At 56.9% G+C, this 15750-nt stretch overlaps 1 protein-coding gene across 1 annotated transcript; it reads left to right on the top strand.

Annotated features, from left to right (window-relative positions):
• Nucleotides 1-3557: 3557 nt before the first annotated feature.
• Nucleotides 3558-15325, top strand: SYTL1 (synaptotagmin like 1). Its single transcript, XM_007979846.3, has 15 exons — nucleotides 3558-3687; nucleotides 6816-7044; nucleotides 8940-9088; nucleotides 9304-9376; nucleotides 9462-9507; nucleotides 10767-10839; nucleotides 11085-11185; nucleotides 11339-11452; nucleotides 11660-11820; nucleotides 12072-12168; nucleotides 12457-12615; nucleotides 12919-12997; nucleotides 13117-13216; nucleotides 14678-14883; nucleotides 15101-15325. The coding sequence occupies exons 2-15, from the start codon at nucleotides 6854-6856 to the stop codon at nucleotides 15238-15240; spliced, it is 1689 nt and encodes a 562-aa protein (XP_007978037.1). The 5' UTR covers nucleotides 3558-3687; nucleotides 6816-6853; the 3' UTR covers nucleotides 15241-15325.
• Nucleotides 15326-15750: the final 425 nt, after the last annotated feature.

Raw genomic sequence — 15750 nt, 5'->3', positions numbered from 1 at the left:
GCCTGGGACTTCTCCAGGGCAAGGCAGAGGTGCCCTCTCCCCACTTCAGAGCAATTCCATTTACTTTTCTTTTTTCTCCTTTTTCTTTCTTTATTTTTTGGGAGACAGAATCTCACTCCGTTGCCCAAGCTGGAGTGCAATGGTGCGTTCTCAGCTCACTGCAACGCCTGCCTCCTGAGTTCAAGTAATTCTCATGCCTCAGCTTCCCAAATAGCTGGGATTACAGGTGCCTGCCATACAAATATTAATTTGTATTTTTAGGAGAGGCAGGGTTTTACCATGTTGGCCAGGCTGATCTCAAACTCCTCAGGTGACCCGCCTGCCTCAGCCTCCCAAAGTGCTGAGATTACAGGCAGAAGCCATTATTTTCAGTAGAAATGGGGTTTCACCATGTTGGCCAGGCTGGTCTCGAACTCCTGACCTCGTGATCTGCCTGCTTCGGCCTCTCAAAGTGCTGGAATTACAGGTGTGAGTTACCGTGCCCGGCCTAAGTCCTTGTCTCTCAAAAAAAAAAAAAAAAAAAAAAAAGGTCACCAACAGCGAGTGCTTACTCTGTGTTAGGCCTTGTGATGAAATATCGTCTTAGCCTCACAACAGCCCCACAAGGTAGATGCCACCATCCCATTTTACAGATGAAGAAGTAAGCAGAGAAATGATTTGCTCCAGGTCACAGAGGTAGGAAAAGTGGAACCATGGTTCAAACCCAGCAGCTGGGCTCCAGCGCCCCCACTCAGAGCCACCCTGTGCGATGGCCTCACTGGAGCACAGGAGTGGAAATGAAAGGTGCTATGATGCGAAAGGAGAACGGCGGCGGAGGTGCAAAGCTCTCCTCGCGGTAGCAGGCCTGTGAGATGGCTATTGTCCCCGCTTCATAAAGGAAGAGAGTGAGGCTTACAGGGATTGTCATTGATCCCAGGCCACAAGGGAACCATGCGGCAGAGCCAGATTTTAACCCAGATCTGCTGGCCTCTAGGACCCTGCCTCTTAACGTCCCTCTTAACAGAGGGACGTTGCCTAGAGACTGGCTGCAGTGCAGGGGCACTGAACTCTGGAGGAGGCTGAGCGAGTCCTAGAGCTGGGGAAAAGTATTCCCACAGGGAGCACAGAAGGCCCAGGGGTGCTGAAGGACAGGAAATAGTCCGTAGCTAAGGCTCTACGGGTATAGGTGATGAAGGGGAGAAAGCCAGAGTAAGGGCAGCAATCCTGAGGGTCAGGCTGAGGGCCAGGCTGTCCTGGAAAGTGGTGAGGCTTCCATCTCAGGACGTGTCTAAATGGGACTGGACTGGTTTGGAAATGTGTGAATGGCCCGAGGGATGGCCTGGCTGTCTGCTGGCACCTTCCAAACCAGAGGATGACAAAAGTATGTTCGAAAGCTGTGCAACAAAGGGCCAGAGGGGCCTTGTGTGGCCACAAGGAGGCAGGAGAAGAGGAGGCTTCCAGAAGAGGCTGAGCGGGGACTGAGACCTGGGCAGGGGGAGGACAGTGGAGACAGATGGGAGGGCACCTGGAGTGAAGTGTGGACAGCACCCGGAGGTGGCAGGAAGCAGCAGGAGGCCAGGGGCCAGGATGATGGGGGCTGGTTAGAGGTGGAAACTTGGAAATAGGTTTCAAGTGGGGAAGAGGCCAGATGAATGCAGGTTGAAACACAGCAGGAGAGATGGCTGGAAGTATCAGTGTCAGGGAGTCACAGCTACAGGAAGGACAGGAGAACAGAGAAAGGAAGGGAAATTTAGAAACCCGAAGACCAGATAATGAAGTTTCATGCCTTCCAGGAGGGAGGGCTGCTGAGAGGTGAGAAGAGGGCAGAGAAACATCATTGCAGGTGCCAGGACCAGGATGGCAGGAAGGGGTGAGGATGCTGTTGGCCACTCTCCTTCCATTTTGAGGGCCTTGATGGAGGGGCAGCATCACGGTAACGGTCCCACAGCAGCTGCTCAATGGGTATTGCATGTGTGGGTGCATAAATGCATTAATCAAGAGTCTACTGGGGACTGGGCAAGGTGGCTCACGCCTGTGATCCCAGCACTTCGGGAGGCTGAGGCAGGTGGATCACCTGAGGCCAGGAGTTCAAGACCAGCCTGGCAACATGGTAAAACCCCATCTCTACTCAAAATACAAAAATTAGCCGGGCATGGTGGTGGGCACCTGTAGTTCCAGCTACTCAGGAGGCTGAGGCATGAGAATCACTTGAACCCAGGAGGTGGAGGCTGCAGTGAGCCAACAACGTGCCACTGCACTCTAGTGTGAGCAATAGAGCGAGACTCCATCTCAAAACAAACAAACAAATAAAGTCTTCAAGGATCTCACTGAATTTTAGTGAAAATCCTCTGAGGAGGGATTATTACCCCCATTTAACAGATGAGAAAAATAAGATTAACTTGCAAAAAATAAGTAGGGAAGCCTCAACTGTGGGCTGAGATGGAGGAGGGGCCCTCTGTCTCTCAGGGGTGGTGGGAGCCAGTTCTGATGACGGGGAGGAAGAGTGGATTTTTTGTTTGCTTTTCTGAGACGGAGTCTCACTGTGTTGCCCAGGCTGGAGGGCAGTGGCAAGATCTCAGCTCACTACAACCGCCGCCTCCTGGGTTCCAGCGATTCTCCTGCCTCAGCCTCCCGAGTAGCTGGGACTGCAAGCACTCGCCACCATGCCCAGTTAATTTTTGTATTTTGAGTAGAGATGGGGTTTCACCATGTTGGCCAGACTGGTCTCAAACTCTTGTCCTAGAGTGATCCGCCCACCTCGACCTCCCAAAGTACTGGGATTACAAGCATGAGTAACCGTGCCCAGACCGGTTTTGTTTATAAACCACCCCTTGCCCTACCTCTCCCAGGGGTCTATGAGGAGCCCTCTAATCTTTAATCCATGGCCCTAGGTTCAGGGGAGGGGGTCGGGCCAGGGCAGGCCATGGAAAGTGAAGTGGACTTGGGGGGAGTCAGAAAGCTTCGGTGTGGCCTCTTGTGCCCAAGACAACCCAGGAGGTTCAGGGTCCTGAAGCCAATGTAATCTAGGGCCTAAACCTTCTAATCTCAGGCAGAAGCTGGGTGTAGAATGGGGTGCTCAGAGGGGCTCAGGGGTGTTCAGGGTGCCAGTGTGGGACCCTCACCTTGGCACTGGAAGATTTCAGGCCTCCTCAAATAGATGGGGCCCAGGACAGCAGAGGGGACAGAGAGGGCTGCTCTGCTGTGGCCAGCATGTCCCAGAGGTGCATGTGGATACAGAGGGCAGCAGCTGCTGAAATGGCCATGGGCATTGGACTATGCTGGAGTGGGGATACCTCACCCCGACTCTGCCAGCTCACACCGGGCACTTTCATTTCCCTTACAACAGGCCCCTTGCACACTGCTACCCACAGTTTGCATCAGAAGAAATGGAAGAGACCTGCTTAAGGTCGCACACCCAGTGGCAGAGCAGGGACTCTGCGCAGGGTGGTCTAACTGGGGAGCTGGGGCCAAGCCCAGCCTCTCCAGTCAGCTGCGGGGGCGCACCCCGGGGCGCTGGGAGTCCAGGCCCGGTTTTGCATCAGGCCCTGCCGAGGTGTTTCCTCCTCCTCAGTGTGGGGCAGCTGCTGGCTGGGCTGCCTGTTGAGTCAGCCTTCTTCCCTCACGGCTCTTCTCCCAGTCCCTGAAACTCGGCTGCCAGGGGAGCTGGAGTCACCTGCGAAGGTGTCTTCCCATACTGGACCCCTACAGGTAACACATGTCGGTGCCAGGGTCCCCTGCCAGGGTCCAGAGACGCAGGCACTGCCACCTGGTATCCTGAGCACCCTCCAGCACCTTGGGGTTGGGGGAGGTGGGCGCATGTCTGGAACTGGAACAGCCGGACAGATGGACAGACCCTCCTCTTCATCAATGGGTCTGTCCCACAGTGTCAAAACAGCAGGGAAGACCAAACACTTGATTCTGCCTCTGGTAGGAGAGGGGACTTCAGGGAGGGGAACTGCTGAGGAGGCTGGGCTGATGCCCATGGCCCAGCTCAGGCAGGCCCGCAGGACAGAAATAGGCTCAGCTCTGCCAAGTGTCCTCTCCCACCTCCATCCACACTCAGACACACATACCTGGCGGCCCCCAAGGCACCAGGGGACACCCCACAGCACACAGCCCAGGCACACGTACGGCACAGGAGGAAACGCACAAGGCATACTGCACACACCCCACATGGCGCTGTCACCTAGAACGTCACTGAACACACCGCACAGACAATATCGTCAGCATGCAGCATCACACTGCAGCAGGACACAAAGACACACTCACACAGCAACCACACAGCTCACAGACCCACGCCACGCAGACATGCCCACCAGACTCGGACCAGGGCACAGAGAGGGACATGGGTTCACACCCCAACCCACGGGGGAGCCCGAACTGTGCGTTTGCAAGACCCACACCTTGGCCATAGAAGTTCAGGGAAACTGCTGTTGTGGAGCACACAGGTATCCACAGAGCGAATGCACACCGTGCAGCCACGCCGAGGCCTTCAGCTCCTGAGGGTGTCAGGAGGGATCGCTGGGACTCGGCCACTGACTCAGCTGGGAGGGGACAGAACATAGCAGGCGGTGGACACAAGCCAGGACCTGCCTGCCAAGCTGCCTCCACTGGTCCCGGCCCCACCTGGAGCCCTGGCATGGAAGGGGCGGGGAAGAGAGGAGAGGCCGCCCAGTGGGCTCAGGACACAGCCCTGACCAAGTCATGGGCCCCTTGCCACGTCTACATGCCCCTCAGCGCTGGGCAAATGTTTTCTTTCCGGAGTCACTGTGGTACCTGAGCATGGGCTGCTGTGCCAGCTTAGGCCTCCACTGCCGGGACCCCACCCTGATCTTGGGAGAACCGTGTGGCCAGAGCAGAGGGGCCCGGTGGCTCCAGGCAAGAGGGCAGGGCTGGCGGCGGGGGCATCCCTGGGTTGGAGGCCTCGGTGGGAGTGTGTGCAGCAGTTACCTCAGAGGAGGAAGTTGGGGGTGTGGGCTGAGGAGGAGGTTGCCTCAGACAGGAAGGCCAAGTGGGCCAGGGCAGGGTGGAGGTGAAGGGTGGCGGGAAGGGACCCAGGCTGTGAGGTTCCTGGCCCAGGGGAGTGAGCATGTGTGTGTGTGTGTGCATGTGTGTGTGTGCGCGCACGTGTGTGTGTGTATGCGTGTGTGTGTCTGTCTAGGTGGGTGGTTGTATGTGTGCATTCCCATGTATGTGCAGGTATATTTCTGCATGTAATTAATCAAAATTTTACCAACCATCTGTTGTGTGCAAAGTACTGGCTTTGAGGGTCACTCCCTCTCCCTGCCTCCAAGGAGCTCACAGCTCAGATAGCTGGACAATGTGTGTGTGCCAGAGTCTGTGTGATTTTTATGTACATCTTTATTGAGGGACACATTTGTTCCCAGACTTGTTCTTGTCTAGGTGATCCATCCGGGTGGGCCCATCCCTGTTGGTGTGCATGTGCTGTGTGCAGGTTTTTTTGCTTGTTTTTGTTTTGAGACAGAGTCTCACTCTGTTGCCCAGGCTGGAGTGCAGTGGCGCCATCGCAGCTCACTGCAACCTCCACCTCTTGGGTTCAAGAGATTCTCCTGCCCCAGCTTCCCAAGTAGCTGGAATTACAGGCATGTGCCACCAAACCCAGCTAATTTTTCTTTTCTTTTTTCTTTTTTTTTTTTTTTTTTGAAGACGGAGTTTCGCTCTTTTTGCCCAGGCTAGAGTGCAATGGTGTGATCTTGGCTCACCGTAACCTCTGCCTCCCAGGTTCAAGCAATTCTCCCACCTCAGCTTCCCGAGTAGCTGGGATTACAGGTATGCACCACCACGCCCAGCTAATTTTATATTTTTAGTAGAGATGGGGTTTGTCCATGTTGGTCAGGCTGATCTCAAACTCCTGACCTCAGGTGATCCGCCCGCCTCGGCCTCCCAAAGTGCTGGGATTACAGGGGTGAACCACTGTACCCGGCCATAATTTTTGTATTTTTAGTAGAGATGGGGTTTCACCATGTTGGTCAGGCTGGTCTCAAACTCCTGACCTCAAGTGATCGGCCCACCTTGGCCTCCCAAAGTGTTGGGATTACAGGTGTGAGCTACCACGCCTGGCCACTGTGTGCAGATTTAAGAACATGTGTAGGGCTGGGCGTGGTGGCTCACACCTGTAATCCCAGCACCTTGGGAGGCCGAGGCGGGCGGATCACGAGATCAGGAGTTCCAGGCCAGCCTGGTCAACATGGTCAAACCCCGTCTCTACTAAAAATACAAAAATTAGCTGGGCATGATGGTGTGTGCCTATAATCCCAGCTACTCAGGAGGCTGAGGCAGAATTGTTTGAACCCGTCGGGCGGAGGTTGCAGTGAGATGAGATCGCGCCACTGTACTCCAGCCTGGGCAAAAGAGCAAAGCTCCTTCTCAAAAAAAAAAAAAAAAAAAGAATGTGTGTGCATGTCTCTCGTGGGCACAGGTCCGGGTCTGTGTCTGTAGAGGGCCCTTTCTGGGGGAACAGCTGTACATGCGCCTGTCTTTATGCAGGTGTCTATGTGCATGTGCGGCCATATCTATGCCTACGTGGATCCGCGTGTGCACGTGTGTCTGTGTGTTCCATCGCTGCAGTTCTGTGTGGCCCTACCTCAGGGTGTGTGCATGTGTGTCTCTTGCTTCTTCCACTATGTCCCTGAGTGCGTTCAAGGGCCAGTGTATGCATGTGTGCATGAGTGCCTGTCACCCCACCTTGAGCTCAGCCGTCCTGGGGTGGCACCCTACACATACCTGGCCAAGTGTTTGGGGAGAAAAGGGCTGTTGGTTCCAGGATGTGCCAAGCATTTGTGCAGGGCTTGACCTGACCCTTGGTCTGCCCCCAGGAAGCTACGTGTGCCCAGCTGGGGCACAGCCCCAGCTGATGCCCCAGAGGGGCCACCCATCTCAAGAGGGGCTTTGGGCTCTGCCCTCCCTCCCCATGGCGCATGGGCCAAAGCCTGAGACTGAAGGACTATTGGACCTCAGCTTCCTGACAGAGGAGGAGCAGGAGGCCATTGCTGGTGTCCTCCAACGAGATGCCCGCCTGCGCCAGCTGGAGGAAGGGCGGGTCAGGTAAGGCAGGGCAGACCCTGGCCAGGGAGCATTGAGAGGCCTGAGTGCCCCCTACCCTGCTCCCTACTGACACCACTGCCGTCAGATGTCTGCGTGGTTCTTGGTTTCGCCCTTTAGTCTCCTCTGGCCTTGGTCAGCTCACAGCTCATCACTTCTCCAGGGGTGACTGCACCAGCTTTCTCGCCAGCCTCTCTGCCTCCAGGCTTGCCTCTTGGGCCCACCTCCTGCAGCTGATCCTCCCCAGATCTGTCCTTTTTTAATTTTAATTTTTATTTTTTTTGAGACAGAGTTTCATTTTTTCGCCCAGGCTGGAGTGAAGTGGCACAATCTTGGCTCACTGCAACCTCCACCCCTCCGGGTTCAAGCAATTCTCCTGCCACAGTCTCCCAAGTAGCTGGGATTATAGGTACATGCCACCACGCCCAGCTAATTTTTTGTATTTTCAGTAGAGATGAGGTTTCACCATGTTGGCCAGGCTGGTCTCAAACCCCTGACCTCAGATGATCCACCCGCCTCGGCCTCCCAAAGTGCTGGGATTACAGATGCGAGCCACCGTGCCTGGCCAGATCTGTCCTTAATGTCCCCGCTGAAACTTCTCCTGGCTCCCCAGTGTCAAGGACAAGCTCCTAGGCAAGGTCCTCTGGGCCTCCCTGGTCGATCCTTGCCAGCCCCCACCATCTCCTCTTCCACCATAACCCCCACCCAACACACAGACACAAAGTGACCCCTCCAGCCACTCAGGTGCTCCCCAGTCCCTGAACCCACACTTCACTACTATGCCTATGCTGGTACTGGAAGAGCACGGTGGTAGAAGAGCATGGGTGTTACAAGCAATGTTTGGGGACAGATACTTCCTAGCTTTGTAGCCTTGGCAACTCACCTGACCTCCTTGAGCTCCACGCTCCTTGTCTATAAAATGGGGCTAAGGAGTCCTACTTCACTGATTTAAGAGGAATTGGCCGGGGATAGTGGCGACTCCTGTAATCCCAGCACTTTGAGAGGCTGAGACGGGAGGATTGCTTGAGCCCAGGAATTCAAGACCAGCCTGGACAACACAGTGAGACCCTATTTCTACAAAATATTAAAAAATTAGCCTGGCGTGGTGGTATGTGCCTGTAGTCCCAGCTATTTAGGCAGCTGAGGTGAGAGGATTGCTTGAACCCAGGAGGTCAGGCTGCAATGAGCCATGATCATGCCACTGCACTCCAGCCAGGGCAACAGAGCAAGACCCTGTCTCAAAAAATAATAATAAAATAAAAAGTGTAATAACTATTATCCTTCTCTACCTGGAGAATTCCAATTTGTCTTTTAAGAAGAAATTCAAGACTGGGCACAGTGGTTTACAACATTTTGGGAGGCTGAGGCAGGTGGATCGCTTGAGTCCAGGAGTTAGAGACTAGCCTGGGCAACATTGAAAAGCCCCGTCTCTACAAAACAAAATACAAAAAATTAGCTGAGCAAGGTGGCACGCGCCTGTAGTCCCAGCTACTCGGGAGGCTGAAGTGGGAGGATCACTTGAGCCTGGGAGGTGAAGGTTGCAGTGAGCTGAGATTGCGCCATAGCACGCCAGCCTGGGCATAGAGGGAGACCCCATCTCAAAATAATTAAGTAAATAAATAAATAAAGGCAATTCAAATGTCACCTCCTCTGGGAAACCCTCCCGGATTCTCCCAGGCAGAGCTGGCTCTTCTTATTTCTATCACATCATCCGGTTCACTATAGTGTACTTGTCTCTTCTGGACTCGGTCTCCCCAGCAGCCCGAGCTCCTCCACAGCACAGATCAAGTCTGATTTGCTGTTGGGTCCCTGGCCCCTGGTCCCAAGCCTGGTACCATGTGGGTGGTGGAATGTTGCTTGAGTGAGTCATGACAGCCACACCCTCCCCCTTCCTCCAGCAAGCTCCGGGCCTCACTGGCAGACCCTGGGCAGCTGAAGATCCTGACAGGGGACTGGTTCCAGGAAGCACGCTCCCAGCGGCACCACAATGCCCACTTCGGCTCTGACCTTGTCCGAGCCTCTATGCGCAGGAAGAAGAACGCCAGGGGTGAGAGATCTTCGGGGCAGGGCAAGCCATGTGCCATCCAGGGCGCTGTCTGTATGTGGACGGGGCTCCAGTCCTGGCTGCCCTTGGTACTGTGTGTCTTTGAGTGAGCAATGCCCCTCTGTGGGCGGGTGGGTGGGCATCTCCCAGGGCCTCTCTCGAGTCACAGCCAGGCTTCCTGAGCATGGGGGCTCACAGAACTTCTCACCTGCGCCCAGGAGACCAGGCTCCAGGCAGCGACGGGGAGGCTGAGGTTGCTGTGAAAGAGAAGGAAGAGGGGCCAGAACCCAGGTGAGGAGGGGTCTCGGGAAGAGGGAGATGGTGCCCACCAGTAACCAGGTCCCTCCCTCTGAGAGTGTCCTCTCCCTACTCCTAGGCTCAACATTGATGAGACCCCTCAGGAGAGGCTCAGGGAGACTGAGGTAAGAGTGAATGAACCAGCAAGTCAGTACAGTGTCCCTGGAAGGGAGGCGGAATGTGGGGGGGGGGGGGCAGGGGGGAAAAGAGCCCCAGCCTGGGAATGGGGAGACCCTGGACATGTCCCTTCCCGTGTCTGCACCTCATCATCTCCTGGGTGGAACAGTGGTGAACAGTGGTATGGATCCAGCCTCTAAGGGAACTTCTGAATCTGGCTATTAAGGGGTGAAGTGGGGCCAGGGGCAGTGGCTCATGCCTGTAATCCCAGCATTTTGGGAGGCTGATGCAGGAGGATCGCTTGAGCTGAGGAGTTCAAGGCCAGCCTGGGCAACATAGCAAAATGCCCCCCATCTCTATAAAAAATAAAATTTAAAAAAAAAAAGGGCCACGTGCGGTGGCTCAAGCCTGTAATCCCTGCACTTTGGGAGGCCGAGACGGGCGGATCACGAGGTCAGGAGATCGAGACCATCCTGGCTAACACGGTGAAACCCCGTCTCTACTAAAAAATACAAAAAACTAGCCGGGCGAGGTGGCGGGCGCTTGTAGACCCAGCTACTTCGGAGGCTGAGGCAGGAGAATGGCGTAAACCTGGGAGGCAGAGCTTGCAGTGAGCTGAGATCCAGCCACTGCACTCCAGCCTGGGTGACAGAGCGAGATTCCGTCTCAAAAAAAGGCCGGGCACGGTGGCTCACGTCTGTAGGGGAGGCTGAGACGGGTGGATCACCTGAGGTCGGGAGCTCGAGACCAGCCTGACCAACATGGAGAAACCCCGTCTCTACTAAAAATACAAAATTAGCCGCGCATGGTGGTGCATAACCTGCAATCCCAGCTACTCAGGAGGCTGAAGCAGGAGAATCGCTTGAACCTGGGAGGTGGAGGTTGTGGTGAGCCAAGATCGCGCCATTGCACTTCAGGCTGAGCAACAAGAGTGAAACTCCCTCTCAATTAAAAAAAAAAAAAAAAAAAAAAAAAAAAAGGAGTGTGGAGGGACTGGGGCTGGCCTGGCCTGGCAGAGGTGCAGGACTCAGGTACCAATGCTCTCACCAATGGGAGCAGGGAGTCAGGCGGCACAAGCCCTGCGGGGTGGGCTGTGAAGCCCCGGTCCCACCGCTCCTGCAGCTTGCTGCCAGCCCTGCCCCGTGGGCTGCCCTAAACCTGAAACTGGGGTAGCTGGCTGGAGTCTGTGACCTCTGACCCCAATATGACCTTTGACCCCTTCTTCACCAGCCCCCGCACTGTGACCTCTATCCCTTCCTTCCTTCAGGGACCTGATTTCCCATCGCCTTCTGTCCCGCTAAAGGGTTCAGATCCTGAGGAGGCGTCCCAGGCCCAGGAAGGTGAGTGGGAGCGCCTGTTGGGGAGCACAGAGAGGTTTCAGGGGTCAGAGGCAGCTCTAAAGGGCCCCAACCACCTGCGTTCACCCTCCTCACCCCTACTCCCACCCTGCCTCGGAGGTGGGGACGATCCCAGGGCAGCACCGGGGCCTGAATCTGCAGCTCGCTGGAGTTGTAAACCAGTTCCTCCAAATTCGTTCAGGGGCGGGCAGGAGAGGGCTCGCTTAGCGTCTCATGCCCCACCCCAGACCCTGGCCAAGGAGACCTGCCGGTCTGTGCCGAGAAGGCGGATCCGGAGCTGGAGCCCGCGTCGAGGGGAGGGCAGGAGCCGCGGCCCCCGCAAGCCCAGGTAGGCGGGAGTGGCCCGCGGCTGCTCTCAAGATCCGGAGCGGATTCCGGGCGGGGAGCGCTCCTGCCCAGGGCTGCGAGCCGCCCGCGACCCAGGGCGCTCGGGGCAGGGGCGGGGAAAGAAGGGGCGCCCCGTCACTTGCCCCCTCTGCAGACCAAGGCCGCGTCCCAGATCCTGGAGAACGGGGAGGAGGCCCCGGGGCCGGACCCCTCACTCGACCGCATGCTCAGTAGCAGCTCCTCCGTGTCCAGCCTTAACTCCTCCACGGTGAGGCGGGAGGGAGGGGACCCGGGCGGCCGGGGAGGTGGACACGTTCCGACGCGCAGCCCCTGCCTGCCCCTCCCTCGCCGCGGGACCCAACGCTGCAGCCCCCTGGCCTACCACCCATAACTCCGGTCTGAAGCCTCCGCGCTGCCCCCGGCCCCGACGTGAGCCCTGCGAGCGGCCCTGACTCCCACCCAATCCCGTCCGCAGCTGAGCGGCAGCCAGATGAGCCTGTCCGGCGAGGCGGAGGCGGTGCAGGTCCGCGGCTCCGTGCACTTCGCGCTGCACTACGAGCCGGGTGCCTCCGAGCTGCGCGTGCACGTGATCCAGTGCCAGGGCCTGGCCGCCGCCCGACGCCGCCGCTCGGACCCGTGAGTGCCCGGTCGGCCAAGCGGGGCGCGGCTGTCACAGCCCACCATTCACAGGGTCTCGGCCGGCCTCCTCGTTCTCATCTTCAAAATGGGAACAACAGCGTTATTGGGAGGCGTGGGATTGAGACAATCCCTGTAAAGCGCTTAGCACGAGGCCTGGCATGTGTTCAGGGTGGTGGCTGGGGGGCCCCACAGGCAGGGGAGAAGACTCTGGGAGGGCCCCTCCTCACCTCGGGTTCTCACCTTCCCAGCTACGTCAAAAGCTACCTCCTCCCGGATAAGCAGAGCAAGCGCAAGACGGCAGTGAAGAAACGGAATCTGAATCCGGTTTTCAACGAGACTCTCCGGGTGAGGCTGGGACCACGGTGCGGTTCCCCGTTAATGAACAGGACGCCCCTTCCTGCGGGGCGAGGTGGCAAGGGCAGCCCGGAGGATCGGCGGGGGGCTATTAAGTCGTTCTCCAGTGTGTCAGCCTTGTGGTGGGCGTGGTGATAGTCCAGGCCCCCATTAATGCCCTTCGGGGCTCCCCAGAATTCCTTCAAGGTAGGAACGTGGTAGGACCCGCCCCAGCCAACTCGCGCAGCATCTACGCGGGCCACCAGCAGTGCTCCGCTAAAGCGCACCTCCTGTCCCCAGTACTCCGTCCCGCAGGCCGAGCTCCAGGGCCGCGTGCTGAGCCTGTCCGTGTGGCACCGCGAAAGCCTGGGTCGCAACATCTTTCTGGGTGAAGCTGAAGTGCCCTTGGACACGTGGGACTGGGGCTCTGAGCCCACCTGGCTCCCCCTGCAGCCCCGGGTGAGGCAGCCAGGCCGCGTGGGGAGACCTGCGACCCGGGTCTCCTGCATTTACCCCACCAGGCTCTCCCGCAGCCCCCTCAGACCCCTCCTTCGACAGAGCCTCCCCTCAACCTCTTAACCTCACGGCCCCAGGTGAAGCCGGCCTGCCACGGCCCCTTCCATGAGGGCACTGGGACCCCTAGGTTCCGCCCTGCAGGCCCCGCCGTTTCTGCTAACCGCACCCCATCCGGGTCTGCAGACCCCACCCTCCTGAGACCCCTTTCCATTAGCCCCTGCTCCACGACAAGCCCGCCTCTCGCAGGTTCCACTCTCTCCCGACGACCTTCTGAGCCGCGGGCTACTCGCCCTGTCCCTCAAGTACATCCCCGCCGGCTCCGAGGGTGAGTGATAGCCGGAGAGGCCAAGCTGGACACGCCCTGAAAAGCGGGAGACTCCTGTCCCTGGGTTTAGGGGTGGTGGACTCCATCCGTGTGCGGGCCTGAGCCGAGCCTCTCCGCAGGCGCTGGACTGCCCCCGAGCGGGGAGCTGCACTTCTGGGTGAAGGAGGCTCGGGACCTCCTGCCACTGCGGGCAGGATCCCTGGACACTTACGTACAATGGTGAGGAGTGCTGGCCCTCGGGGCTTCCCTTTCTTTTGACGGCAGTGGAGTGCCCAACCTCGACAAAGCCCTACTAATCAACCCTTGATCACCCAGCCATGGCTTTCACCACTGAGCAGGGGTGAAGGGGATGGTTTGAGCAAAGGCCTGGAGTCAGGAAAGTTGAGGACACCTTTGAGGAGCTGCATTTCAGTGTGACTGCCGCCTGTAGGACTTGTTGAAAAGCTGAAGCTGAGGGCTGCAGGGGTCCTTCCACAGAGAACCTGAGAGGCCAGGCTGTGGGGCTTGGCCTGGAACTTATAGTTCAGTGGTCTTCAAAGTAAGCTTCCAGGGGACTTCTAGGGGTGCCTCTAGATGCTGCCCCCACCCTTAGAGAGTGAAATGGCAGTGGGCAGATCCCTTCTGGGTGTCCACCCTGATGCAGCCAGAGGCGTTCTTTCTTTCAGGTATTGTACTTCTGAGCAACACTGTATTTTGCAGAGGGGGTTCCCAGGCTTTGAAAACCTTGGAAACAGGCCAGGCATGGTGGCTCACGCCTGTAATCCTAGCACTCTGAGAGGCTGAGGCAGGTGGATCACCTGAGGTTAGGATTTCTAGACCAGCCTGACCAACATGGTGACACCCCATCTCTACTAAAAGTACAAAAAATTAGCCAGGCATGGTGGCGGGCGCCTGTAATCCCAGCTACTTGAGAGACTGAGGCGAGAGAATCACTGGAACCTGGAAGGCTGCAGTAAGCCAAGACCATGCCACTGCACCCCAGCCTGGGCAAAACAGAGCAAGACTCTGTCTCAAAAAACAAGAAAGGAACAAAGAAAGAAAAACCTTGGAAACTGCTTGAGGAGGGGTGGTGGTGGAGCAACAGGGAGATAATGAAAGTCACTGAGCCAGCGAGAGTAGCAGAATTGCATTTCAGAGACATTGCTCTGCAGCCCTGTGAACAGGAGTTTTAACTTTTTCTTTAGTATTATTATTTTTTTTAAGACGCAGTCTCGCTCTGTTGCCTAGGCTGGAGTGCAGTGGCACGATCTCAGCTCACTGCAGCCTCAGTTTCCCAGGCTCAAACGATTCTCCTGCCTCAGCCTCCCGAGTAGCTGGGATTACAGGTGCATGCCACCATACCCAGCTAATTTTTGTGTTTTTAGTAGAGATGGGGTTTCACCATGTTGACCAGGCTGGTCTCAAACTTCTGACCTCAGGTGATCCACCCACCTCAGCCTCCCAAAGTGCTGGGACTGTAGGCGTGAGCAACCTCGCCCAGCCAGGAGTTGTAACTTTTAAAGCCAGGAGACCTGAGAGGAGGCTGCTGCAAAGGTCCCAGGGCAGTGAGGGTCTGAGGTCAGGCAGGCAGGAGCCAGGGGACATGGACATATGTGAGGGAGAATGAGTGGGACATGGTGACTGGATGACTCTAGGGAGTGTGAGGGATGGTCACCTGATGCCAGGCCACCTCCCGCACAGCTTCGTACTGCCTGATGACAGCCGGGCCAGCCGCCAGCGTACAAGGGTTGTGCGACGCAGCCTCAGACCTGTGTTCAACCACACCATGGTGTACGATGGCTTTGGGCCTGCCGACCTGCGCCAGGCTTGTGCCGAGCTCTCCCTCTGGGACCATGGAGCCCTGGCCAGCCGCCAGCTGGGGGGCACACGACTCAGCCTGGGCACCGGTAAGTGGTGTAGCTCCCTGAGACAGGCCCTGGGAGATGGGGGCTCAGCGTGTGGCCCTGGATACCTCTCTGTCCTTTCCTGAGCTTTGATATCTACTGAGAACTGAGGGTGGTAATGGGGGACAGTGCATAATCTGGGACCAGGCAGATTATGTGTTTGGGGGCCCCAAGGTGTCCAATGTGATCATGCCCTCAACCCCTGCCCACCCACATCCAGGCAGCAGCTATGGGCTGCAGGTGCCCTGGATGGATTCCACACCGGAGGAGAAGCGGCTGTGGCAGGCCCTCCTGGAGCAGCCGTGCGAGTGGGTGGATGGCCTTCTACCCCTCAGAACCAACCTGGCCCCTAGGATGTAGTCCGACCAAGCCTCTCTCTCTGGACCCCCATCTCAGGGCCTGCCCTTGGCGAAAGTCAATAAAGTCTGCTCTAAGGGCAATAAAAGGCTGGTGTCTGCTGGGGCAGGGAGGAAGAAAAGTGATTGCAGGAAAGAGCCAGGGAAGTAAGAGGGGCCAGATGAAGGAACTTTAGACTCCGCCACAAAGACTTCAGAGAAGCCAGGCACAGTGTTTCACACCTGTAATCCCAATGTTTTGGGAGGCTGAAGCAGAAGCATCACTTGAGCCCAAGAGTTCAAGACCAGTCTGAGCAACATAACAAGACCAAGCTCTACAAAATTTTAAAAATTAGCTGCAAGTGGTGGTGTCACATGCCTGTAGTCCCAGCTACTCAGGAGGCTGAGGCAGGCAGATTGCTTGTGCCCAGGAGTTTGAGGCTGCAGTGAGCTATGCTACAAAGCAAGATGTTATTTCTACAAAAAAAAGTTTAAAAATTAGCTGAGTGTGGTGGTGCACACCTGTGGTCCCAGC

This window comes from Chlorocebus sabaeus, chromosome 20 (genome assembly GCF_047675955.1).
Source record: "Chlorocebus sabaeus isolate Y175 chromosome 20, mChlSab1.0.hap1, whole genome shotgun sequence".
Classification (NCBI taxonomy): domain Eukaryota; kingdom Metazoa; phylum Chordata; class Mammalia; order Primates; family Cercopithecidae; genus Chlorocebus; species Chlorocebus sabaeus.
The sequence above is the reverse complement of the archived record's forward strand: the minus strand, read 5'-3'. Positions and strand labels throughout refer to the sequence as shown.

What these genes read in the sequence shown, in the direction of transcription:
- SYTL1 (XM_007979846.3), top strand. Translation starts at nt 6,854, where the DNA reads ATGCCCCAGAGGGGCCACCCATCTCAAGAGGGGCTTTGGGCTCTGCCC. An exon ending in CGACGCCGCCGCTCGGACCC is followed by an intron (nt 11,821 to 12,071) that starts GTGAGTGCCCGG and finishes TCACCTTCCCAG; the next exon opens with CTACGTCAAAAGCTACCTCC. An exon ending in TTTTCAACGAGACTCTCCGG is followed by an intron (nt 12,169 to 12,456) that starts GTGAGGCTGGGA and finishes TCCTGTCCCCAG; the next exon opens with TACTCCGTCCCGCAGGCCGA.